Below are 25690 nucleotides of genomic sequence, written 5' to 3'. Positions count from 1 at the left end.
AAAGACAGAGCTCTGTATTCCAGTGTGTGTGTGTGTGTGTGTGTTCCCATTAACTGACAATCAGACACATTATGAGAATTGCTGTGGGCTTCAATGACTGTTCTCAAATGATCACTCATAAGTGTCAAAGGCAGTGAGTCATGTTTAATGCCTGAGCTGAAAGAGGGCCTGACATGGGAACTATAACGCTGTACAAGGAAAGCCCTGTTTTGGCGATGCTGTGTGTGCATGGTGTGCGTGCCAAGCTGTCTATTTTGAAGTCAGGTCAGGACAGGCTAACACTTCAGGCCCCCCTTAGTCAGTGTGAGTCAGTTAAAAGTCTTGACAACAGACAGAGAGACGTGGCTAACTGATAGCCAGGCTGAGAGACTGAAAGGCATGCAAACAGAAACTTGAAAGTCACGTGAAAAATGGGCCGCAAGACAACAAGGAAGATGGAGACAACGACAGACAACAACAAAGACAAAGTCAACACACACCCCTGGAGAGCAAAAGCACTGTCAAGACAAGCATGGAGATGCTTAGAAAATGTCACAATTATTAAAGTGTGTTGTGTTCTCTCAGCAAACCACAAATGCACAGCATGTATAACCACAGAACGCCATTTGCCACAGTACTTCGCTTCAGAAATCAGGCCACCAAGTCATTGTCCTATGTAGGCCACCATCTCTGATGTCACACACTCTGCCTGATGCAAAGCAGAATGGGCCTCAACCATTTACACAAAAATTACTGGAGAACCACAAAATTCAGCTGCGTCCGTGCTTGTTGGAAAATAAAGGCTGCTTTGGGAAGCTGAGCCACTTTTAGGATGTTAGTTCGGTTTAGTTTAAAGCAAAGTATCAACACACAATATAGCCATGTATTTGACTGTGATTGAAAACAACCCATATTGCAAATATGTAGCAAATTAGAAATCCTTTTGTCTTATTACTACACATCACATAGTTACATAACATAACTCAGTACATAAAGTAATTAAAGTTGTCATCACTCCATCACCATAATAACTACTGCTTGAGTTTTGACTTCAGGTTTAATTGGCTGGATGCCATTTTCACACAGGCAGTTCATTCTAAACACGTAACTTACATGGCAACCTTTGACCTTTGATCAGCTTCAGGTCTAAAACTTGGCATACAAATACTTGATGTGGTCTTTCCACCCTTTGAGTCACTTTCTAAAATATGATATATAATTAATGTACCATTTATGCTTCTAGCAGCACACTTCAAATTAAATGTGCAAAACATTTGACTGCCACTCATTGCTTTCTGTATAACTGCAGGGTAGACTTAATTATAGGCTACTGTAATTCAAGGCTTTTTGTGTTTTTGAGTGTGTGCATGCAATATGTCTGCTGACCATCATCAAAATAAAAAGTGAGGTTAATCAGTGGTGCATGAACAGAAGCGAAAAAAATTGCAAAATGGAATCCACCATTAAAAATGATTCAATAGAAACAGAATACTGTATTCTGTCCTGTGTTCTCACTTTGTAAAGGTGTTCAAGTGCAGGTGACTATAAATGACCTTCTGTTATCACTGTGACAAAGAGCTAAGTCCATATCAATTAAAGATTGAATTAAATATAGTTGTTCCAACTGTGGTATACTGCATATAACCATGCATAACATATATACATATAATTGAGAATAAACTAAACCACATGTCTGCATTTATATATATAAAATAAAGACAAGCCAGAATTGTATGAAATGTTGACTGTACTGACTGCAGTGTTAGCACAGCAGTACAGGTTTAGCTGAGTGTCTTGTTGCTATGCTGACTGGCCTTTATGACCTTCTTACAAATGCTTTTGCGATGTTGTAATAATCTTTGACTGGAACCAACAATAAAGGCCTTTCCTGGAAGAAGGTCTATTTGTACATGGACAGAATGAACTACTTGATCTCTGTCAAGCTATGAGATTAAAAAAAAAAAAGAAAGAAAAATAAAAAAAAATAAAAAAGACTTTCACACATTCCACTGTTGATAGCCAAAACCCCAAATACTTCTGCATTTGTCATGGGTTAGCACTTGTTAGTGTGACAGCTCGAGGCTGACTTGTCATACTATGACCCCTCAAGCTCTGGAGCAAGCTTAATGATGTAAAAAATCATTAGTTCTCTCTTCACTGACAGGGACAGCGGACAGATTATGTGCAGTTTGAGAATTTATGTTCCGCGCAGCACAATCCAAGCATTCTTCAAAGATAGATCAGTGAGAACCACAGCAAATTACTCTCCACCATAGCTGTAAGGGAAATTACATCCAGAAGGGCTTGGAACCGATGTGCAACTTTGATGGTAAAAGGTCAGATGAGAATGTAACACTCAGAGAAAGAGGAAAAAATATGCATTAAATACCAAAGACTGTATGGTCTGCTTTTTTAAATAGTGCAGGAAGGATTGGTGGAATATGGAGATCAGTGGTGTGTAAACATTACAGAAATATTGGTGTTATTTGGCAATAATCTAAAAGCATTTCCCTTTACAAAAAACAGAGCCACTTTGGTGTTAAGATTCTCACAGACAGACCTTTAGGCCTTCAGAATTGAAAATATTGGCATATTGCCCATGTGGGAGCTGCTTTATTGCTGTGCTCTGACAGCTAAATGCACAAGATGTGTAAAGGAATGTTTGTGTCTTTCACTTGCTATGCCACTGTCTAATCCCACTTTTCAGTCCAGGCATGAAAGAGGGCTTTTCATAGATTCTTCTAGGAAAAAAGAAAACCTAAATGCTTGTCAAATCTGCACTCCTGAACGTAGAAGTAGTGCAGCAGTTCTTCTCCCCTCTGTGCTCATGTCCCCGTTGACTTCACAGTTTCAGATGTTTTCGTGTCGCTTGTCATGATTTCTTGGTTTTCTGCCTAGCTATTCTTTAAACAAGGAGCCTGAAATTCTGACTTTCTCCGCTTTGTTGTGGTTCAATTCTTGTTATCAGTCATCAAAACTTTCCTGCCAACACTGTGACGTTTGAGAGACCGTGTACAGTCTACTGATGAGATATTTGCTCTAATGGGAAACATGGTGGTTCATTATTTGGTTTAAAAAAGAAAAAAAAAGAAGTAACATTATGCTGAGCCGAAGGCTCCAATGCACTTTGAGTTGATGTGCTTAGTTTCTATTTTGATGTCACCCACCTTAACATTTTATTTTAGCTTTCTGATAAAGTTTAAATTTTACTGGATCTGGGACCTGCTGCCCTTAAATAAAGCTCCACATATCAAATTAGCACACACAGACATCCATGTAACCGGGGCTGACATATGATTTCAACAAACAAGGGTCAAAGTCAAAGAAGTAGGAATCATCTTGCCCACAAGTTAAATTAAATGTCCTTCTCTGTGACAATGTCCAAATGTCAAACAAAGATATAGACTTCCCCTTTCCACTGAGCAGCTGAAATTCGCCACACAGGGAGTGGGACAAAGCTTCTCCACTGTCCTCCCTCACTGGAAAACCGTCATTAGAATGAGCTGGCCTGTGCTGAAAGGCTAGATGGTTATCCTTCAACAGCGAGATGAAGGCAGAGCAGAAGGAGGGCGAGAGAGAGAGAGAGAGAGAGAGAGAGAAAGATAGGGCTGGGAGGGAGGCCAGAAGGAGACAGATAGGGTACTGCCTTTTGCTGAAAGGGTAGATGGTTATCCCTCCAAACCAGAGGGAGCAGGAAAAGTTGAGAGTAAAGAAGGGAGAGAATTTACAGACAGAGTGTGGGGGCAGAGAGAGAGAGTGAGCAGTGACACAGAGAGAAGGACTGAAGGGCTCTCTGTGATTATCTATGCCACCCCTCTGGGTCTTATCTGCAGTCCCAACACCAGTCAAAAACAAGGCACAGGATGGCACGGAGTCAGCAGCATCACCACCAAGCTAATGGTACAAGGAAACATAGTGGATTTAAACAGCAAACATCATTATTGTAAAAAGAAGCCTGTTCATTCTTTGTTAAAACTGCACATGCATCATTTTCCTCTTCCTAATTATTTTTATGAGCACACTCTTCCACAGCTTAACAAGAAAAGACCTCCCACCCCCACCCCCTACCACCACCAAAGGTATAGTTTAACATTTTTGGAAATAGTTCGGCTTGCTTGGTGAGAGTTATGTGAGAAGACTTCAAGGTAAATACAAAGCTGCTACCAGTTAGCTAAGGATATCACAGAGACTGGAAACAGGGGGAAGCAGCTAGCCTGTTGCCATCCAAAGATAACAAAAGTCATTTATCAGCTCTAAAGCTCATTATTGTTTGCTTATTTCACACAAAAACCTTAGCGTGAAAATAACTTTGTCATGGCAACCTCGCAGTCACAACAAGACAGGAAGTTGTGCCTCAACAATAACCCAGAATAGTCTGTTAGGCTGATAAACCAGGTTATGGTTTTCCCTTGTTTCCAGTGTTTGAGGTAAGCTAAGGTAAGGTAAGGTAACTGGCATCTAGTGGTAGCATCACATTTAGCTATATGTCCGAGAGCGGCAATAGTCTTCTCATCTTAACAACTACATAAATAAATAAAATGAATCCTTTCACTGAGTAGAATATTCAGTGGATGTGTTAAACAAATTACGATAACCTAGTGACCTCTCTTTTGTTTTTTTTGTTTTTTTTGGATAAAAGTTTGGCGACTGCACTGTGTATAAGCTGAAATCATTTCACTTATTTCTTAGTCCAACTGATTTCATCTTAAATGCAGTTCCAGAGTTTACAAGTACCTGTTACATAACAACTCCCACTGAAGTCCTTATTAAATTACACCTTCCAAATTATGCAGCACCATACCATTCCCAATTTGCAATTGCTTTTGCAGGACAGATTTCCAACACCTGCTTTTCCTCCTCCTCCTTCTACTCATCCAGCTGTGCGAAGGTGTTGTAAATGCACTGAAGAGGAACACTGGACTTGAATATGTGGACTGAAGTCAGCACTTGCCTGACATCATGTAGTCTTTCCCTGCATTGCAGCCACCTACAAAGCCCACCATTGTGTGGCCCAATCTGTACCCTCCACCCACGCCTGTCACACCACCCAGATCCTGCTACACTGGTATCAGTCAACGGACAAAAGAGAACTTTTAATTAACTTCAAATCTGTCAGCTACCACTGAGCAATGCCAGCACACGTCTGATCGTGCCGCATTTGATCATTATGGGATTTTTTTCCCCCCCTAAAATTATAGCAGAAAAAATAACAGATATTTGGACAAATAAATGTCACCACAGTCCACTTTCATCTGTTTACACCTTTGAGTAGATATACAACAGGTGTCTTCTGTGTGTGTGTGTGTGTGTGTGTGTGTGTGTAAACGTATGTTCTTGAAGTGCTGTATACAGTAAGCTCCTGAGCTACATGTCCTCGCTAGAGGGAAATGGATATGACGGTTCTAAACTTATAAACGTAAAAGGACCGAAATATTAACCCATTTTACACTTAGTTAGTTTTGATTTGACAATTCTGATAAATGTTGTTTATGGACCAATTTGTGAACTGATACTGATTTACCAGCTTTATTTCCTCTCTACTGTCGCATATTTGCAGATGTAAACAGGCTCTGACACCTGATGTGGAACTACGCTTGCCTGCAATGTTTCTGTGCTTTAAAATGAGACTGAAAGTAAAGGTACATGTCCACACTTGATTAAATGTCCAGTCTTATGCTCCTAATATTAACCTTGATGTATAAAGTTATTTTTATTACCCCTGTCAGCTGAGGTGAAAATGTCATAAAATGAGGCTGGGAACGACCTTTTCTCCTGATTACCTTTCTCCTTGCCTTTGCTGGTGTTAAATGGAAGCCAAGCAGAGATTCAAGCCACAAGCAGGAAATGAGGGTGTAAGAAGTACTTAACCTCAACTCATAAAGAAATATTAGCTATCTAACAGCTGGCTGAATACTATTGTCACAGAAAAAAAATCTATTCAGGTTTCTTTTCACCTGTAGTCTTAAAAAAAAGGAAAAAGAAAGAAAAAGGGGAAATGTATGGGGAACAGAGCAGCATGTCTTCAGAGAGTAAAGACACTGAACATCAAAGCCTGCTTTTGGTTAGATATAGGGGAAGAGAGAAGAGGAGTGTGTGGAGAGGCAGCAAAATCTTACAGCTAGTGGTCCCTACCAAGGATCTCTGCAAAGACAATGACCGGATGAAAGAGAAAAGGTTCAGAAAGAGGGAGAAAGAAACAGGGGGTCCTTTCACATCTGAGAAAGGAACTCTAAGTCGACAGTTTCTTATTAAGGCGGCTGTCTCCAGACAGCACGATGGGTTCCCTTTACAGTCTACAATAATAACTACAGGGGTAGTCGCCCATTAACTGCCAGGGCAGATGTCTGTATCACCAGATACTGCTGCAGTCCACGACCGAGTGCTACAGGCTGGTTTTACAGCAAGGACAGACCCACTCATAAAAGCAAATATCTCCTGTTGTAGAAAACAGCAGAAACACCTACAGGTACAATAAAAACGAAAAAAAAAAACACCCCAACAGACTCTGTTTGCTAAACAAGGCAGAGACAATATAATTCTTACAAGAAGACAGACGAGCCTCCAAAACATCTCCACAAGAACAAGCAAACGCTCGACTCACGGTCTTTAGTTACATACATCCATTTCCTCCTTCCCAAACTAAAAAAGTTAATTAAAAGGTTCTTACAGTGAAAATGATCATTTCACTTTGGATGGGTTTTGAAGCAGTTAGGGGGACACTTCTGAGCTGCTGTGAATGTGTCTGACGTGGCTGCAGGCAGGAGTTCACGGTGAGCCTGAGAGATCAGAGTTGTGTTCATGGACAATCTGAGTGTGCCAATCCCAGGGAACTCAATTAGAAGAGATAGGGATCTAATCTGTGAGTAAATAGTCAATAGCCAGAGCAGAACTGCAGTTTCTTTGGCCCTTTTTTTTCTTGTTTTATTATTTGACAGTTGCCACATTAGCAGGGGCAGTCTTGAAGAGGATGCTCTACTTCCTGACAATCACCAGACTTTTAACAGAATAGCATGTTTTTTGAGTATACACCAACACCAGAGACAACAGTGTTTTCCTCTTAGCATTAAAAATTGCACTGTGCTTTCTCTTTGACACATAAAATTTATAAAGAATATTGCTGTATACATTTCTGCTGTGCATTAATCAAAAACAGCTTCTGCTCTGGGGGCAGCTAGTGAAAGAAAATCATGCAAAAACAACACTTCCTGTTAAGGGATGCTTTCTCTTAATGTTAAACAAACTGTAAACATTTCACTTTGGTGATAATCACTCACATATGACAATATTATCGCTGTCTGTGTACAATCATTTGAAACAGCAGGACTGCAGTTCCTCTCTCCTCCACTAAAACGATGGACATTAATAGTACACTAAAGGACCATGCCAGTACTTGGAAATAAAATAATAATCACATAAAAAATGAAAGTGTGAGCTGGGTCTATGGAAAAGGGTATTTATAGTAGTATAATGGTGCATTAGGTGCTGTGTTCTCAGGAGAGAAGGGAGCCATAGCTGCAATTTGCAAAATGGGTGATGTGGGAGGTTGGGAGTTCAGTCAGTTAAAGCTGCCTCTCCTAACAACCGCCGCATGTCTTTTAGCTATGGGGAGAACTGGTAGGCCGCCACATACAATAGCTTTCCATGCCTGTTAGAGAGGAGCAAACAGAGAGAGTAAGAGAGTAAAGTGCTTTCAGAAAAGGTAACTGTATGTGAAAAGTGAGGGGGGCGGCAGGATAAAGCAGCTTGATGAAGTGAATGCAGCTTATCAAAAGAGCTAAAGTGCTTTCCTATGACAATGGAGGGATGTCCTTGGAGGACTGTCTGGGATACATTTAGCCTGTCCATAGTACTTTTGAAAACATGTGACGAATATAACAGTACCCAACTGTTTTTCATGCCATATTTAGTCCAACATGCACGCAATTCTGTTTATATGACGTCGGTGTACACGTGTCCACTCATACTTATCAGCATGTACACTGACTGTCAGCATGTTGTTTTGGATAGTCTCCATACAACATTAAATGAACATTTTATATTATTATATTCATAGGCAGAACTATTAACTGATTAATCAAGAAATAATCAACATATCAGTCAAAATGCAGCTTTGAGTGCTCAGGATGACAGTCAGGTGAAGTTCTGCAGTAGACATATTCCACAACATAGCATTTATATGGCATTTTTGAAATGCCTTGACTTGTGCACTCCAGGCATAATATGAGCATTCCAGAAGTGTGTGTACAGCAAGCCAGCTTAAAATGGCGAGAACTGTTTGACAATAATACTTGGCATGTGACTGAAATGGATGTTAGGCCTCTGCAGTACTTGAATCCTACAAGCAGTGTGATCCACAAATAAATAAACCCCCATTAAGTTGCTGTTAACAAGCCTGATACATGCAAAAGAGAACACAAGAAAAACAAATCACATAAAATGCCTGCAGGTAACAGTATTCAATTTACAACAAAATGAAATCAGAAGCAAAAAAAAAGTTTGAAAGATCAGCAAATTGTTATTGTCATTCCTCTACACTAAAAACTCTTAATTCTATAATAAAAACTATTCATTTTCTTTTAATTGATGAACTGATTCCTTGTCTAATCATTTAAGTTCTTCACTAAAAGTTTTAAAAACATCATATCTTGCATACCACAGCATAAAAAAAAATAATTTGTGGAGCCCTTATTGGCTACACAATTTTACCACATAACCGTCTGAGAAAGCAGCAAAGACATACAGCTAACCACTCATTAAAGTTCATCTTGGTAACATGTTTTTCTGGAAACCAATTTTATGAGTCCATCAGGCCTGGAGTGGTTAAAGTATCAGGCATGCTCAGAGAGTACACACACTGGAAAACTGAAGAACAACGTGCAGTTGTGTGTGTGTGTTTGGGTGTGCGTCACGGTATACTGTCCTGCTCCAGAGGTCATCTCACCCTTCAGCTCTCCTCCTACACAGCTTGCAGCAGATAAACACAGACAGTGGCAAGTGATTTAGGTTCCCATCGCCTCAGTGTCACAATCCAGTCTGCCATGGACTTGGTGCCCTAAAGGTACACATCTCTGCCTCACAAAGTGACTCTGAGGAGCTAAGCAGTGCTCCAGTGCCAGTCACAAGTAGCTATTTCTCCTCCTCATCCACCCTGCCGACACTATCATTAATAAGAATTTGAACTCATATGGCTGCCAAAGCATGCAAGATAATAATCAAGTCACTTAGAAGGAATTGAGGGAAGGGACATGTTTGGAAAAGCAATTTGTGATTGATTTTAATTTAACGAGCATGTCTCACTGGTGCATATTGAAATAAGCATACACACACACACACACACACTTATGTGCTGGCTAACTGACCAGAGGCAAAAGAGACAGCAGATTCAGCTTTGTGTCCAAGGCATAAACAGCAGTTATTGACGTCACCCAAAATCAACAGGGCCGGGGCCTGAGAAAGACAGCCAGCCAATTTATACAACAATGTGAAAAAAAGAGAGGCTTTGCGATATGCACGACAGCTGTGCTTAATCAAGGGAACTAAGCCAAGAGAGATGTGAAGGGACACAGAAGGACTGAAAGAAGGTGAAGAAAGCTGGAGAGAGCTGGGGGGGGGGGGGGGGGGGACTGGTGCAAAGGAGCAAAGTCTCAAATTTAAACTCATATCTTAAACACTGAGAGCCTGGAAAAGGGATGGAAGATTTAAGAAGAGAAGGGCTGTTGCGCTGAGAGTGCAAAACACCCCAATATGGAACATCAAAGCACCGATGCTTCTTTTTTTTTGCGTCACCACCACATTTCAAAGAGGGGTAAGTGTGCCAGAACCAAGACAGGGAAAGTAGGTTGTTGTTAGCCTTTACCAAACTACTGTACTTTCAAAAAGAGGACCATGCTTTACTTTTTCTCTGTCCATGGGGAAGATCTTCAATTTTGCAAATGCTTCAGGATGAGAAACCTAAAAGCCATGTATAAAAGTTTTTCTAAGGTCATTACTTTTTGATACTGTACCCTCAAATTTCAAAGTAAAATTAAATGACATTTGTTTCAGGACAGACCCACTCCAGACCCACTTTTTTTAGTTGAGTCTATCCTGTCCTCTAGTCCCTGAGCATTCATCAGCACACATCACATGACAGAGCAGAGCCATTCATCCTGAGCCTCACACTTTCTTCTGCCCAACAGGATTTGTGATTCAATTTGACTGAGTGATTGCCCTGGGCCCCAGTGCAAGAACTGAGGCTGCTAGGGTTTGCTGGGAATGTAGGGTGCAGAGAACAGGGGACACACAGCAGGCGAACAGTGTGACAGTTTAGGCACATACAGTAGATATGCACATCTAACACTTCACAAGAAAATAATGAGCATGTTAGTGCACACAGACATACACAAATGCTGTAGATGCAAGAGATGAAAATTGATTTTTAATATGCCACAGTGTGATATATGTGAAGCAACGAAGAGCTAGCAAGAGACTTCATGTGTTGTTTATTGGAGAGAGTGATGAGAATATAAGTAGGTATGCTGAGGTGAAATAAAGATAGAGCAAACCACGCGAAAATAAAGAACGACAGGATGAAACAGAGACTGGGTTAAAGTTACTATTTCTTTAGAAGCCCTAAGCATCATCTCTGTCTCCCATTTTATCACAGCAGGAAGGTAGCAAGAGCATGAAAGATTTAAAGACAGGGCTTTTAGTATAAACCAGAGCACACCCAGACACAAAATAGAGAGGACACCTACCAGACCATCTCTGACAAACATTACTGTTACAATAACCAGTAAAGCCATGGGATAAAAAAACAAAACTTTAACATCCGAACACACAGACAGACACATGTTAGCGAACACCTAGCACCTCTCAGGTGCTAAAGAAGAATCAGCTTTATTGACAGTATATATATTTTTACATACACACATTGAATTCGTCTTTTGCATTTGACCCATCCTTAGTTGAACACACACATCTCCAGCAAATTACATGCAGTGAAACACACACAGGAGCAGTGGGCAGCATCAAACGCCCGGGGAGCATATTGGGGGGTTAAGTGCCTTGCTCAGGGGCACATCAGCGGGCTAATGGAGGGGGGGGGGGCATTTTTTGCATTAATCACTCCACCGCACCCAAATTTTTCCTGCCCGTCCGACCCTCCGATCACAAGCCACTTCTCCAACCTCTAGGCCACGGCTGCCCCCAGATATATTGTCCATATTGTCCCTGGGTGGTGCAAAATCCCTATAATATGAACTGTCAAAACACAGTGCTGCAACATGCTGCACTTATTGTATCACCTCATGCAGGTGCAGCTCAGGCACACTTAAAAATGAATGAGGAGTAAAGAGTACTTCCTTAAAACAACATGGTAACCACCCCGCAGATCTGTCGCTGCACTCGCTGAGTCTCAGATGGATGGAGAACATTCATGATGAAAGCTTTCATCTTTCTTCACCAGTTACTGTCAAACTGGTCTTGAATGAAGCACTTAGAATCTAACTATTTAAATCAAATTAATTACAATTATAGCACTTACTGACTGGCATACTGCACAGCGGCTCTCGGTATATGCATCCAGAATGAACAATCCTGCACAAGCCAACAGCTTGTTGCTGCAAATAACATGCTCTTAGTCACCTTGTCTGCTGGGATAAGGGACTGGATAAACCAACAAAAACATTGTATAAGACATGCTGTATGTGCACGCTTATCAAAACATGCAAGCAGAAAAAAGTTGTCCATTAGAGTACAATTAGAGTCAATACAGCAAGACACCCACACAGTGAAATTTTTACATATATAGGGTATATGTAAATACAGGATATATTTAAATCAACGAACACACACTCAAACACACACACTAGACACAACACATTATACACATTAGAGACACACAAGGAAGCCAGCCATGCGCTAAGCATGGGTTGACAGAGTTCATTTGGAAGATGTAAAATATTTATGAGAGAAGACTCTGCAGGGGAGAAAGAAGAGATGAAAATAGTGAGGGAGGACTGAAGGGATAGCAAACAACGAGACAAACGAAACGATGATGAGTGGGCCCAACTGAGATACCCTCTGTTACGGCTGAGCGGAAGAAAAGCAAGCAGAATAAGTCATTGTCATTTTAGGTTCATTAGCTCACTGCTGGTCGTCCCCTTCTGGGAGGAAGGAGAGAAGAGGGAAAGTTTATAGAAGATACAATATATTTGAACTGAGCTCTTGTAGAATAGAATATAAACTCATAGTAAAAATTGTTTTGTGTTTAGTTTTAAGCTAGATACTAGAAAACTCAGCGATTACACTTTAATCATGGTGGCATTTCCAGTTGCATAAACACAATTATGTGAAATTCAGTCAGTTTCTGCCATAAATGTGGAGACAAGCATAATTACATGTGAATCAACAAAATCTAACATGTTGAAACGTATCAACATTCCTTATAATATAATATTGAATTCTTCCTCTGCACTATTCGTCAGTCTTTTCAGGTAGACATACAGAATGAGTAGCAACACCTTGCCTTTAATTGGTTAAAGTGCCACGTCTAAGAAGGATATGATGCTACAGAATGTCCAGAGGTGATATCTATAATTGGTTTGCAGAAACTTTCTGTGGGAATGGACATTAAACAACTGTCTAAAATAAGGAAAGGGCTGCTAAAAGAGAGTACAGACAGAGAGAGAGAGAGAGAGAGAGAGAGCGAGAGGGGGGGTCGAGAAAGTCAGAATAGTGGAAAAAAATAATAAGGATTTGAGAAATAAAAAAAGCTAATCCTGTACCAGAAAACAGGATGACAATTGACAGTAATTATATATTTCCCCCTGTAATTATGAGCTTTTTTTATGCGTACCTCTTCTCATAAGACCTTAGTAATCCTCTGGTCATTCCCGCTCCTCCATCTTCAGTCACCCTACCTCCAGATCTAAATAGCATAGCATGGTCAAGCCAAATAAGCAAACCACCATGAACTACATGGGGCTTTCCTTTGCCATAAATAACGTTAGAGAAATGATGTCACACAAAACCAACTCTCACTATCTAAATACAGAAAAATGCGCTCAGAAAGCAGAAAATCCAACAGGAGATGAGCGTTGGAGTGAACTCAGAGAGAAAGGAAGAAAGCTGCTTCACCACAAACATCGAGAAAGAGGCTGAAGTGCACAGCTAGAGCTCATCTGGGTATTCTGGTTTCTAGAAAAACTAATGTTATGGGGGACCAAGAATCGCTGAAGTTTAAGGCCAATTATACAGTGGAGATTCCAAAAATGTACCGGATGTAGATGGAGACATACAGTAGAATCACAGAGCACGAAAGCCTGGAAAAACTGTGGTTGCTAGGCCCCCGGGAAGCCAATAAAACAACACACAGATTTCACTGTAATTACACTCAAACTAAGAGCAAAGGAAGTTGGAGAAGCAACAGTTAAAATGAGTGTGAGAATATGGATTCCCACAGGACAGAGGAGCCCTGGGGGGCCCTTGTGTAAATCCCCATAAACAGTGAAGACTTTCCTGTGTTTTTAAAATGTATTCTTGAAACATATGACTTGAATGTTCAAACCGTGACACACATGCTAGAATTAGATCACAAAAACATGGAGTGGTAAAAATCACAGATATGCAACAGAAACAAACTAGCAATGACTTTTGTAGAGCATTTGCAAGCGTGCAGAAAATTCCACATGAAAAATAAATTAATTTGCAACTTCCTGTACAGGAGCAGATGGGAGGACTGAGAGAGAATAAAGCCTCAAAGGCAGAAACGACTTAGAGAGAGAGAGACAGAGAGGAGGAAATAATTACTATAATGAAAACTAGTGTGAAACAGTTTATCTCAATAAAAGAAAACCTTCAGGAAATTATGAACACCAAGTAACAATGAAGAAAAATCATGCTATTGTGTGGAGCCACTTGCCTCGAGCAGCTAAAACTAAATCCTCTAAAATGGTCAATTTAAACCTCCAAAGAGGGATCTGTCAGAGAGAGGAACATTTGATTCGAGATGAAGAGAAAGTTGCTGTTCCGAGTTCGTAGTATGGTACAAGCTGCTAGTTTGGAAAGGATTACTGAGAATGTTTACACCTCAGGGTGAAGAGAAGGGAAAAGTGGAGACATTGAAGATATTCACGAGGCTTCAGACACCTGGGATATCATAACATATACGCTAACAGAAGGCTTCTGTACCGCTACTCCTGTACTGTTTAATTCTGTGGATGTGAGCTGCAGTGTTTTTTAATAACAACCTATGTGTGGAAGAAAGAGCCACTGCTGAACACAACAGAAGTGATTGCTTATCAAAGGGAAGTGTGTAGTTGAGGGAATATGTGTACTGCTGCGCCTGTGTGTCCTATCTTTATTAAATCTGTATTGTGTGTGCCAGGCAGTGGAACAGCGAGGTGCTGGACACATTTCCGGCATTCAACAGTTCGACGAGACCTTCCTGATTTTATCATCTATTCCTATCTTTTCATATGCAGGTCCAATCTCTCATCTCCTCAATTCCTATTTCCTTTTTTATGTATTTGAGAGATAGGAGCCTGAAGGCTGTCTCCATAAGAAAATATATATATATATTTTATTTTTTTTTTGGCAATTATACTGGGTACTGACAATTGGATCAGGACTGAGGGAAGAGCTCAAGAGCGTGGCCTGGGCTTCACAAAGGAGCTCAAAACAGACTCTCTCCTCACAAAAGAAGACATGATCATTGTTAGTCATGATGCCCCAGAATCAGATGATACTAACTCATCAAATGAAAATAAATTTTAAAATTTGTCAATTTAATGATTAGCGAATTGGTAGAACAACTACTGTATTGTGACTATAATTAATCACTGAAGTCATTTGTCAAGCAAAATGCCAAATATGAGTTCTTTCAATTAAGAATATTTTCTGCTTTTATCTGCTTTATGTCACTATAAATTAAATATCTTTGATCCTTGGGTCGTTGGTTGAGCAAAACCAATAATTTAAAAATGTCACCTTGGGCTCTAGTGAAATCTGGTGGACTTTTTTTTTTTCCACTTACTTACTTTTTTTTTCCACTGTTTTTGACATTTTATACTGTGAACAATCAATGATCAATGGAAACAGGGCTGCAACTAATGATTATTTTCACTGTCGATTAAACCATCAATAATTTTGTAAGAAAATTTCTAATCTCCAAAGTGATGTCTGCAAATGTCTGGCTCTGTCTGACTGACAGTCAAAAACTCCTTTCTCATCATCTTTCACTGTTGATAAAAATAATCATGAGTTGAACATTTAGATTTGGTTCACCCCAGTGGGCCAACTGAACTTGACTGCAATAGCCATAGGATTCCCCTTCTGGGATGTGTAACCAAAAAGAATGAAAGTCTCCCAACACATACCGCGGTCCACAGTTGCAAACCGTGCATATGTGTGTATTGGTGTAGGGCGTGTCACCCTGTAAAATTCTTACTGTGTGCCCTCACTTGATGTGATAGTAGGCGTCCTGGTTTGGGTCTGTACCATCTGTCAAGCAGCAGGAGACGAGAGAGCAAGACGAGGGGTAGCTGGAGCACGAGCGACGTCACGCTGAGAGCTAAAGCCAGTTCCTTGTCACCTCAAATACTCACCTAGTCTACAGAAAGCACTGCTGGAGGGGGGACATGTGCCAGACACGAACAGCTTGGGGTGGCACACATACATTTACATAACTGACGAAAGGGCAAAACAAAAAAGCCAGCGATCATCACACACACACACACACAACCACACACACTCACTTACTCATTCCACACACAACGACAGCAAATGGAAAGGAAGCAGTTTAATAACATTCTCAAAACAGCTCCAGAAGTCATCACACTTCTGTGACACACACACACACACACACAAATGAGCTCTCTCTGATTTGCCCATGGACACATTAGGCACATGTACACACATCTGCAGCCAAACTCCCACACACACTCAAACATACACGTACACAACAAGGACCAGAGAAGGGACTTGCTGTGATGAGGGAATAATTCTCCTCTTGACACAGGCAGTTCCTCAGAAAACAAAAGAGGAGTCACACACCAACACACTGCCGCCCTTGGAGACCCCCCCCCCCGCTCCACACACACACACACCCACACACACACACACACACACACATGCGCCTGTTGTAATGACACTGCCACCCCCTGTGGTGACAAGAAAAGACTGGCCTGTACTGTCATCTGTGCATCTGTGTGTGTGTGTGTGTGCTTGCCAAGTAAATGCTGTACGTGTGAACTGCTACTCTCACATTAGACTAGTGACAGGGAACAAAAGACACAAGGAGTGCAAGAATTGAGAAAAGAGAGGTGTGGCACCAGCTAAAGTGCATGCTGATCAGAGATGAGGTAGCTCTAGTGTATTACATTCCCACAAGCAATAAGCAGTCTCTCTTGGAGCTCGGTTTCCTACCTTGCACACACTAAGGTACATTGCTGTAATCTTCCAAAATTTGTCATGGGAAATAGAAAGGAAAATAGTGACATATTTGTTGGCTCTTAAGTATGTCTTTCAAAAAATGAGTCAAATGTACTGATAAGTATTTGACTATTTTCTTGACTTGTTCTTTTTAAAGGAAATGGAGGAAAATTGCTACATTTTTGTCAGACCCTAAATTTTCAGGCCAAAAATGATTCAGTTCAAGATGGTCTGTTGTACTTGAAGGACATCTAAGTGTGCAATCTGTAAAAAGGTTTCCGCACTTAACTAAACTTAACATGTTTGGACAGACTTTCCTCCACATTTCCATGTTTCTATCAGGCCTGTAGCACAGAGGGCATTTTTAAAAGGAAGTGTTGTGCTTTTAATCATTTTTTTAAAGCTGCCTTTTCTCTTCTTTTTTCTTTGTGTCATTTTCCTACATGTAGCCTGTCACAGGGTAACGCAGGGAATAGCCAAAACCAAGCCTAAGTCACAGTCAGCAGTCCATCGGCCTCTCTCTCTCTCTCTCTCTCTCTCTCTCTCTCTCTCTCTCTCTCTCTCTTTCTCTCTCTCTCTCTCTCTCTCTATGGTGAACATCAAACACACTGTGGTCTGTTTCATGCTCCCTGCAGCCCATTATGGCTTAATGCTTCAAGAGGCTTCTTACTGACTTCAGCATTTTAACAGCTCCAGCATATTCAGTTGGTAGGCAAACACACGTAGACATAGAAACATGCACGCTCACTAAGACACACACACAGATGCACTCGGGCAAGCACAGACAGGAGCCCAGATGCAGGGATTCACACACTTCAAACTGCAGCAGAGTTATGAGCGTGCACACTGTGATACAGAAACAACTGTTGCTTTTGCTTTTATCTGTCTGTAGAGGAAGACCAACAGATGCATGGGGCTTTAGGCTGACATTAACCTTCAAAAAAGCTCTGTCCCTCTTATCTCTGAGAGAGTTAATGAGTTCCATTCACGAGGCAGCAATATGTAATTCTGCGCGATCAATTAGTTATCCACCATATGGAGAAAAGAACACCACATCAACTGGGATATTAATGGGATGGAGATAAGACTTGTTTCCAGAATGGCCACAGTGACAACACTGCAAGCTTATCTCAACACACACAGTATTCACTATTTACAGTGAAGTTTTGTCTGTCCCAATCATCCATACAGCTAGCATTAATAAATGAATAAAAATATAAATATGGTAACATGTGTTTTTTCCTTGTTTTGTTTTGTTTTCCTTAACAATATAAAGTATTTTGTAGAATTAAACAATTTTTATTTTCCTTGTGCATGAAATATGATAATTATGTGGCATTGGGCGGCACGGTGGTGCAGTGGTTAGCACTGTCGCCTCAAAACAAGACGGTTCTAGGTTTGAATCTCGGTCTGGACCCTTCTATGTGGAGTTTGCATGTTCTCCCTGTGCCTGCGTGGGTTTTCTCCGGGTACTCCGGCTTCCTCCCACAATACCAAAAACGTGCACATTAGGTTAATTGGCTACTCTACATTGCCCCTAGGTGTGAGTGTGAGAGTGTGTGGTTGTTTGTCTTTGTGTATTGGCCCTGCGATTGACTGGCGACCAGTCCAGGGTGTACCCCGCCTCTCGCCCGTAGTCAGCTGGGATAGTGTCTAGCCCCCTGCAACCCTTACGGATAAGCGGTATAGAAAATGGATGGATGGATATGTGGCATTTTTATTGCAGTGGTGTTCAAAAGGCAGACAACACAGCATTGCCACTGCAAAGTTTGCACTGAAATAAGATAAGCATGGGTGTCCTGGTGCCCGGGGGCTTTAAGTTGCTGACCATGTAATCGCAATGTCACAAGGACCAGGACTTTTGTTGTGTGTGTTTTATGTCTGTCCTCCCTGCCTCTCTGTCTTTCTCTCTTCCCTTATTTCCTGTCTATCCCAACTTTATCCTCTCTAATAATGGGTAAAAATGACCTAAAATGTATTCTAAATAAGGAACTCGTACTGGGACACAAACATGCAATAAAAACGACACATCCACTGACAAAAAATATCCTTGAATGTGACACATTAAGTCTCTATGACCACTGCTATGGAATGTGGGTTCGTTATGGGACTACACAGGCAAAGAAGTTAACACTATTAACAATTAAGTGTGAACATACATTTTAGAATCCTATCATGTGAGCAACGTCACAATAGAGTGGACAGAGGAGCTGGAAGGTTTTAACCTAACAAAAACTAGTGGTAGATATAAAGATATTGTACGGGTATGTTCACAGAGATTGAGAGTTTGCATTTGGAAGGTTTGCATTTTAGTCCGGAACATGAACACTTGAGGTATTTGGCCGGCAGGTCATGCAGATCCTGAAGGTTGGGTGCTTGTATACCACTGAGGATGTAATAAGAAAATAAAATTCCCCGGGTGTAAAACTATCAGTCTAAAACAGTGTTGTAATTTTCCAGGGTAACATATTTTCAGTATGAGCCAGCTGTGTTTTATGCTTACAGTGAACTCCTACCTCCATTCAACTTCTGGCTTTGGAAAGTGCTATGGGGGCAGAAAACACACCAGCAGCTATCACCTTATCATTACCCTCAGTCAGAGAGGTGACGGAGTTGCCCGACAAGATTTTCTACCTGGTGTGTGAAAACTTCTGCTCTGTTTTAGCTGCAAAGCTACAACTACTACACATTTTTAGAAGTATACCCAAATTCACAGTCAAGCTGCAGAGTTAAAAACATTCCCATACTTTTCATTATGGGCTGCCATGCTGATCAGCCCATATTTCCAGCCACAAGTCAGTCTTTAGTCAACAACAGTTCCTAGCAGGCCTGGTGAGCAGCAGTCCCACTGTATCATTACCCAAACACTGGTTAGAGATGACACTACAGAGCCCTGAGCCACTCATAGTCAGCCTGTAGCAACCAGCAATCAAGAACAACACAAATACAGCATGGGAAAGCCAATGCCATGTAAAGGCTACTAGCCTTTCTGCAGATCTCTCATGCCACTTGTCTCTTTGTATAGGATTATATGTCACTGAGCATCTCACACTCATTCCCTGCCAGCTGCTTTCAAAGAGCTCCTCTCCCTTTAAGAGCCAATGAGAGGAGAAAACAGTGAGATGAAGAATGTCATCCCTTGAAAGACAAAGAGATAAGTCATCAAGACTGTAATGATGGGGTGGGACAGGGAGGGGGCAGTGCAGGGAGGAGACAGATGAGCCTCGTAAAAATCAATCATCCATTTTTGGTAAACACAGACAAAAAAATATCTGTTTCCAGAACTGATTACATTAGACAGAGTTAAACAAGCATCGTCATTTTAAGAGAATCAATCAGTTCACTTGATTACTTGTGAAGTACCATACTTCATCTGCTCAACTGACACTGTTGCCACAGTCCAGTAAACAGAGCTTCACCACAACTCGCCCTTAACTCAACAGCTTTCCTCCGCATGGCTTTTTTGTCCAGGGCAAATTATTTAAAAACAGGGGACAATCCAAGTTGTTACATGAAGCGTATCGATGTGAAAGCAATATCTAAGAATCTTCTTTCACCGCTGACTGAGCATAATCAAACAGGGTCTGTGATATGGGGAGATTAAACTGGTTAGAAATCTCTCATGTCCACAAAAGTTACTAATTCAAATAGAAAAAACACATGTACTAAAGTAAAAAATAACTTTAGTGAAACCACATTAGTTTTGAAGCACACTTGTTTTAATGCATATTACTCTTAGACCTTGTTGCGACTTCATTTGCATATTAAATGCATTCACAAAGGAACTTTATCTTATATATTATGCAGCAGCATTGCAGAGGATTTGCTGCGTCTGGACATCATTTTTAGAGTCTGGGTGCAGTCGTCTCTCATCCTCCCTGACTGAATAGGGGTGATGTACTCAGCATGTGACCTTGAGTCAGGCCCAGCCCATACATTAGATTGATCAGGCCCTGGTGTCACAGCAGGAAACATCCTTCTGCAAATGTCAGGGACCATCCACAACATTCGGGTGGCTCATAATTTGGAGGCATAAATTAAAGCTTTCATATTTTACTAAGGTGTTTAATATGCCAGACTGGAGCAGATGAGAGGTTATTTATGCTTGAGAGCCACGAGACGGGGACACGGGGAGAAATATTATCAAAGCCAAATCTCTCCTTCCCTCCATCTCTCTTTTTCTCTCTTAGTTCTCTATCTATCTCTTCATGGCCCTCAGTGTCTGGCTCACTCCTTTATTCTCTATCTTTCTGAGAATGCATTGACCCCGGACTTAAGTAAGCTCCACATCATTGATTGAAACGAGAGAAATAGGTGGTGTCATGACAAGACAGATTTGCTCTTTAAAGCATTATTTATTGCAGACATTTGGGAGAAAAGGGGATATCTAAGGGACCGTGACTGGCGTTAATTCTATCAAATGATTTATTCAGTATGGTCAATCAATTAAATTAGGAGTGTCCAGTTACTACTTTGCCCTCACTACCTTATGATGTATGGCCCGATGGCATGAGCTAACAGTTTCATCACATTACTGCCCCATTCTCAAATCTTATAATCTCTCCTAACCCGTCAGTGCAATCACTGGGAAAGATCTACTGCATATCTTGGCATCAGATATCCTGTTCCTCACAAATGTCCTACTAATGTTCCCTTTGTGTATCTTAGTGGCAAGACTAAGATAGTTAGTTTCCTGAATGAAATCCCCTAGAAACTGTACGGTGAAAAGCAAAACCAACAGCACATTACACATAAACTCTTTCTGTCAAGACACAAAGCTGTTCCTGCAGCCGTGCTGTGCTGTGCTTTGCAGCATGAGGCCCCATATGCTATCAGAAAATAGAGCAGTTTCTACTTTAGGATCATTCAGGAGTTTGTGACCTTTAGGTGAATGCTACAGAAAGTCACCCTTGTATGCCTTAGTGCCTTTAAGCATGTACAATTGGACAAACATCGCTGTCTTGATAGGAGAAAAGGGTTTATCTGCTGTCACAGTAGTGCACTAGTACACCGGTAGTAGCACTCTGTGAAAAATGAATTGGAAAACATAGAGAAGGTAACTGACACAGAGTTTGAAGAGGCTTTTTGAGGAGAGGGTATGTTATGGTATGTCGTGTTGCAGCAGTGTTACAGTAAGAATCACTGTAGCAATATTCAGAGGCACAATGTGCACATCATCCACACTTATTTCTTGCTGACTAAAGGCTATGAGTAGATTGATTCAAGTATTAGTCTTGTGCTTTGTGCTCTTTACTTTCAGAAAATTGTTCACTAAGGTTTAAAGTAGGTGAGTTCAAAATTGAATAACACTTGGCTTAAGTCTGTGCACAGAAAAGTGGTTATATAAGTATGTATGGTCACAGTCTCCTGTCTTGCCCATGCATGTATGATACTGTAACTGTAGAACTTGAAATTGCAGTAAACTCTGTGTGTGTGTGTGAGAGAGAGTGTGTTTATGTGAGTGTGTGCTTGTAAAAGCATTGCACTGAATTCCAGGGAAGGCACATGTGTAATCATCTGAACTGCAAAGGGGCTTGTGACTTGACATCAGACCGTCAGTGAGCAACATAATATTTGCGTGGTTACAGCACATGGTCAAGTGACTTGGCTCTCAGTTCTAAAAGGAAAAATTCCCCGCACAAAAGCCACGCACCTCAAAGAAGATGAAAAATTAGGGGTTTTCTTCAGGAGAAGCAGCTTAGTTTGGATTGATAAGGAAACTGAGAAATGAGAAGAGGAGGAGAGGTGTTGCTGATCCTGTGTCTGTGTTTCTAAAAATGTCAGCGCGAGAGGATATGAAGGGACTTTTTCATATTTTTGATCAGGGATCAAACAGTCAGATCGTCTGTGACATGTCTGTACTGTCTTAATATCTTTTCAAAGCTGCGTTTCATCTTGAAAGATAGCCGAAAGGTAGAGCTCCTGCTTTAAAGCACCATGTGACATAGGATGAGCGTGAGACTGCAGGTTCAAAAGATATAAAGATAGAAACTGGGTTTGCTCGTTCTCACAAGAAAACAAACTACAAAAATACTTCACTTTGGGCTTGCGGTTAACAAGACATTTTTGAGTTGTGTTGAGCTGTCCTGCAGTGATGTGCACAGGCTACACTGTGCACACAAGCATACAATCATATATTTTCAGGCTCAGTCAGAGCTGCACACCAACACTTACTAATAAATGGTGCTACTGCAGGTGCGACTTTGGCCCCAAAATAAACAAACATTCCTCGGGGGGATTATGATTCTCAGTGGCAATGAGTTTATAGCAACTGTATGGTGCTCCACAGTGTTCTGAAGATAATATAGAATCATTGAAACAAGTAATATACTGCAATATTTGGCCAGGTGGATAATCCTGGAAGTGTGTTTTGGATCGGAGTGAAGATCAGATTTGGTCTAGTGAAAGAGCACGCACAACATGACCGCAGCAGACTTTGGGTCGGGCTGTATTTGAAAGGAGCTTACCTGATATTTCAGACTGAGGGACACCATCCAGAGAGAATCCTTTCCCGCTATAAAACAGCCGGATATCCGAACAACTCCGGGCTTTGCTGATCCCTTTGTCCCCATAGGCTGATGCCGTTAGAGAGCACACTGCCAGAGCCGCTATGATGAAGGAATCCATCCCAGCCGACTGCTGTATGTGGACTTAGTCAAGTGCAAATCCGACTGTGCTGAGTCCTAAACGGAGCAGGAGACTCCCAGTAAGTGGCCGCGTGTCAGGCAGAGCTACTGAGTGCTGCTGTGCGTAAAATATCCTCCTGCCTTTTCAGTGCGTCTGCTGGGTCTGTGGCTGCTCTCCGCGTACTGCTGCACGGCACAGGAGCGACTCTTCAAGGCGCAGAGGTCCCGTGTCTTCCCACTCCCAGCGTAGGGTCGATGTGGACAGGACAGGAGCTTTATTATTCTTTGCTCAAATAGCTGTATCTTCTCAAGGTCTGAGCGCAGATCTCCTGTCGCATATATCCACTGTTAAGGGTGTTTTTTGGTTCACCTAGAGAGGGAGAAGCAGGAGATGAGAATTAGGTGTCGCATTTACAGCTGAAATAATTGAGGTCGTGCCAAAAAAAAGAAGGAGAAAAAAAGCAGCGTGTTGAGCTGACGCTGTGCAGCCAGGTTCTGTCTCCGCACGCCTACCGGCTATGACGACCCCGGGGAATCTGAGGAAAGAGGTGCGCGCAGGCAGCCACAGCAGCTCGTTTCCAGATCAGGGTTTTCTGAACGATGCTGTGCCAGCGCTGCCACTCTCAGGAATGAGTAGGAGGCGGGAGAGAGAGAGAGAGAAAGAAAAGAAGAAGAGAGTGAGACAGATAGATAGAGCGAGAGAGTTTAGAGGTTTTGCGCTCCTCCTGCCATTTCCGTTGCATTCTGCCTCATTATATGCTTTAATACATGTTTCAGAGTAACGTTATTGTTTGACAGCTTCGATCCTTGGGTTTAGTTGTGAAAACATCTGTCATATCCATTCTGCATTAGTCTTAAGTGTGTATGTGGTGCTTTGCGCAGTCTCTCACAGTGACTCAACTGTAAGCGTCGACAGCTTGGTCTCCACCATCCAGGTGTCACAGGTGAACCGCCCTCGACCTGATTACTCTTCTCCGCTCTGCAGAGTATCTGCATACATGTGCCACATCGCTCCACAAGGTGCAATTAAACGGCAAGTCGCTACCTGCCCAGCGCTGCCGTCAGTTTACCTGTCACCTGCTGAATGCCTTCATTATCTGAGTTTTTGGACGTGCGTTTTGGTTAATAACACCAGCTTGAAATGATCCCGAGCGTGGAAAACAAAGCATGGAAAACAGGAACTCTGCTCAACCTCTGTATGAAATGACTTCGCACTTGTGTTGTCTTATACGTACAACAATTTAATGTTTATCGTTGTTGTTGTTGTTGTTTCTATCCTTTTCCCTTTATTTCCCTAACCTCCAGTCCCTTTCCTATCTAATTGACTTTGTTTGGTAAAAGCCATAAAAGAAATGCTTTGTTTATAAAACAGAATACATTTCATACATAGTTGGCTTTTTTTTTCACTTTATTCATTACTTCCAACAGCATCAGTGACTCCTGGTTCCCAGATTCAGCAAATGCCATGGCCAGTGGCAGCAATATAACTAATGTCTCTTTTTTCTTTTTTTTTTTTAATCCTTTTTTTCTTCTGTATGTGAGAGGAAAAGGTTCACTCAGTTCACTCAACCCTTGGCCGTCTTCCTATGAAGCAAATATTGAGTTTAAAGGTCCTCTGCTGTAATGAGCCAGCCGATTCCACTTTGGGTATTATGAATGCAAGGCTCATGCATCCTCTAATAGCCGTTCATGTAAAAAGGGGACCTTCTATCCTGCATAGTTGTGTTGCAGCAATAAACAGTCAGGCAGTGTTCTCTCTCTTTAGTCATCTCACAGTGTGAAATTGAATCAGACGGATTTTGATGGTGTCACTCCTGTGGGAGATGCTTTTTAAGGATTGCTTGTGGAAGAAGATGCCACCGCACATTATTGCAGTGACACATGGAAAAACTGAAATAACCAGTCGTCACGCGACAGGTAGACAAACAAAAGTGAGAATCTAAGAGAGAAACGAGAAAAGACAGAGAAGGAGGGAGTCACACAGCAAGAACAGTCATTTCCTGCCTTCAAATTATTCTATTTATGAAGGCAGACATTGTTTATGAATACATTAGGAAATGCTACTCTATAATTAGTCTGTTACTCATGACTGGATGAGTCTAAACAAAGAGGACAGCATTTCACATATCACTAACTGACAAATGGCTGCACTTGCTTCCCAGTATTACAGCTCTGAAATGAGTAGGCATGAATTACACCTTCATTTTGCAATGTCAAGTGTCTCATTCGATTGCAGCCTGTGCATGTGTACTTGGGAGACTCTGGCACTATTTCAGTTACTCGGCTAAATTTGGGAATTGTGTAATTGTGCCATACAAGAGACAGAAAGCTGTTGCATCACATTTCTTGTTGCTGTAGGGAAGTGGCAGGCAGAGTTAAGAACATGTGGTCAGAGGTTAATAAGTCTACTGGCCTCAGAGTGTCTGTGTGACGATATGTCTGTTGGTATTATATATGAGTTTGTGTATGCATGACCTTTATGCACATGCGTGTTCGTGCACAGCTCTTGTGTGTGTGATGTGAGTTTATGTGTCTGACTGTGGCCCACATGTGGCCATAGGTCGGCGGTGCCGTTCGAGGAACTGATTGGCCCTTCACTGTCTGGTACAGGAATCACGCAATTAACGCTCAGTAAAGCCATGGAACAGCCATTTTTTCTTCAGGCTGCCTCC

At 41.5% G+C, this 25690-nt stretch overlaps 1 protein-coding gene across 1 annotated transcript in view; it reads right to left on the bottom strand.

The window, feature by feature from the left end:
• The window catches only part of LOC124069220 (glypican-1-like), a 60886-nt gene extending 37215 nt beyond the window's left edge, over window positions 1-23671 (bottom strand). Inside the window, exons 1-2 of the mRNA XM_046408116.1 lie at window positions 23532-23671; window positions 22860-23388 (exon numbers count right to left, since the gene is read on the bottom strand). Of these exons, the coding sequence (XP_046264072.1) occupies window positions 22860-23019 (160 nt within the window). The 5' untranslated portion in view covers window positions 23020-23388; window positions 23532-23671. The remainder of the gene's footprint in view (window positions 1-22859; window positions 23389-23531) is intronic.
• Between the last annotated feature and the right edge of the window lie 2019 nt (window positions 23672-25690).

Source organism: Scatophagus argus, chromosome 13 (assembly GCF_020382885.2).
Source record: "Scatophagus argus isolate fScaArg1 chromosome 13, fScaArg1.pri, whole genome shotgun sequence".
NCBI lineage: Eukaryota > Metazoa > Chordata > Actinopteri > Scatophagidae > Scatophagus > Scatophagus argus.
Note: the sequence above shows the minus strand (reverse complement) of the source record. Positions and strands in the feature narration are given on the sequence as shown.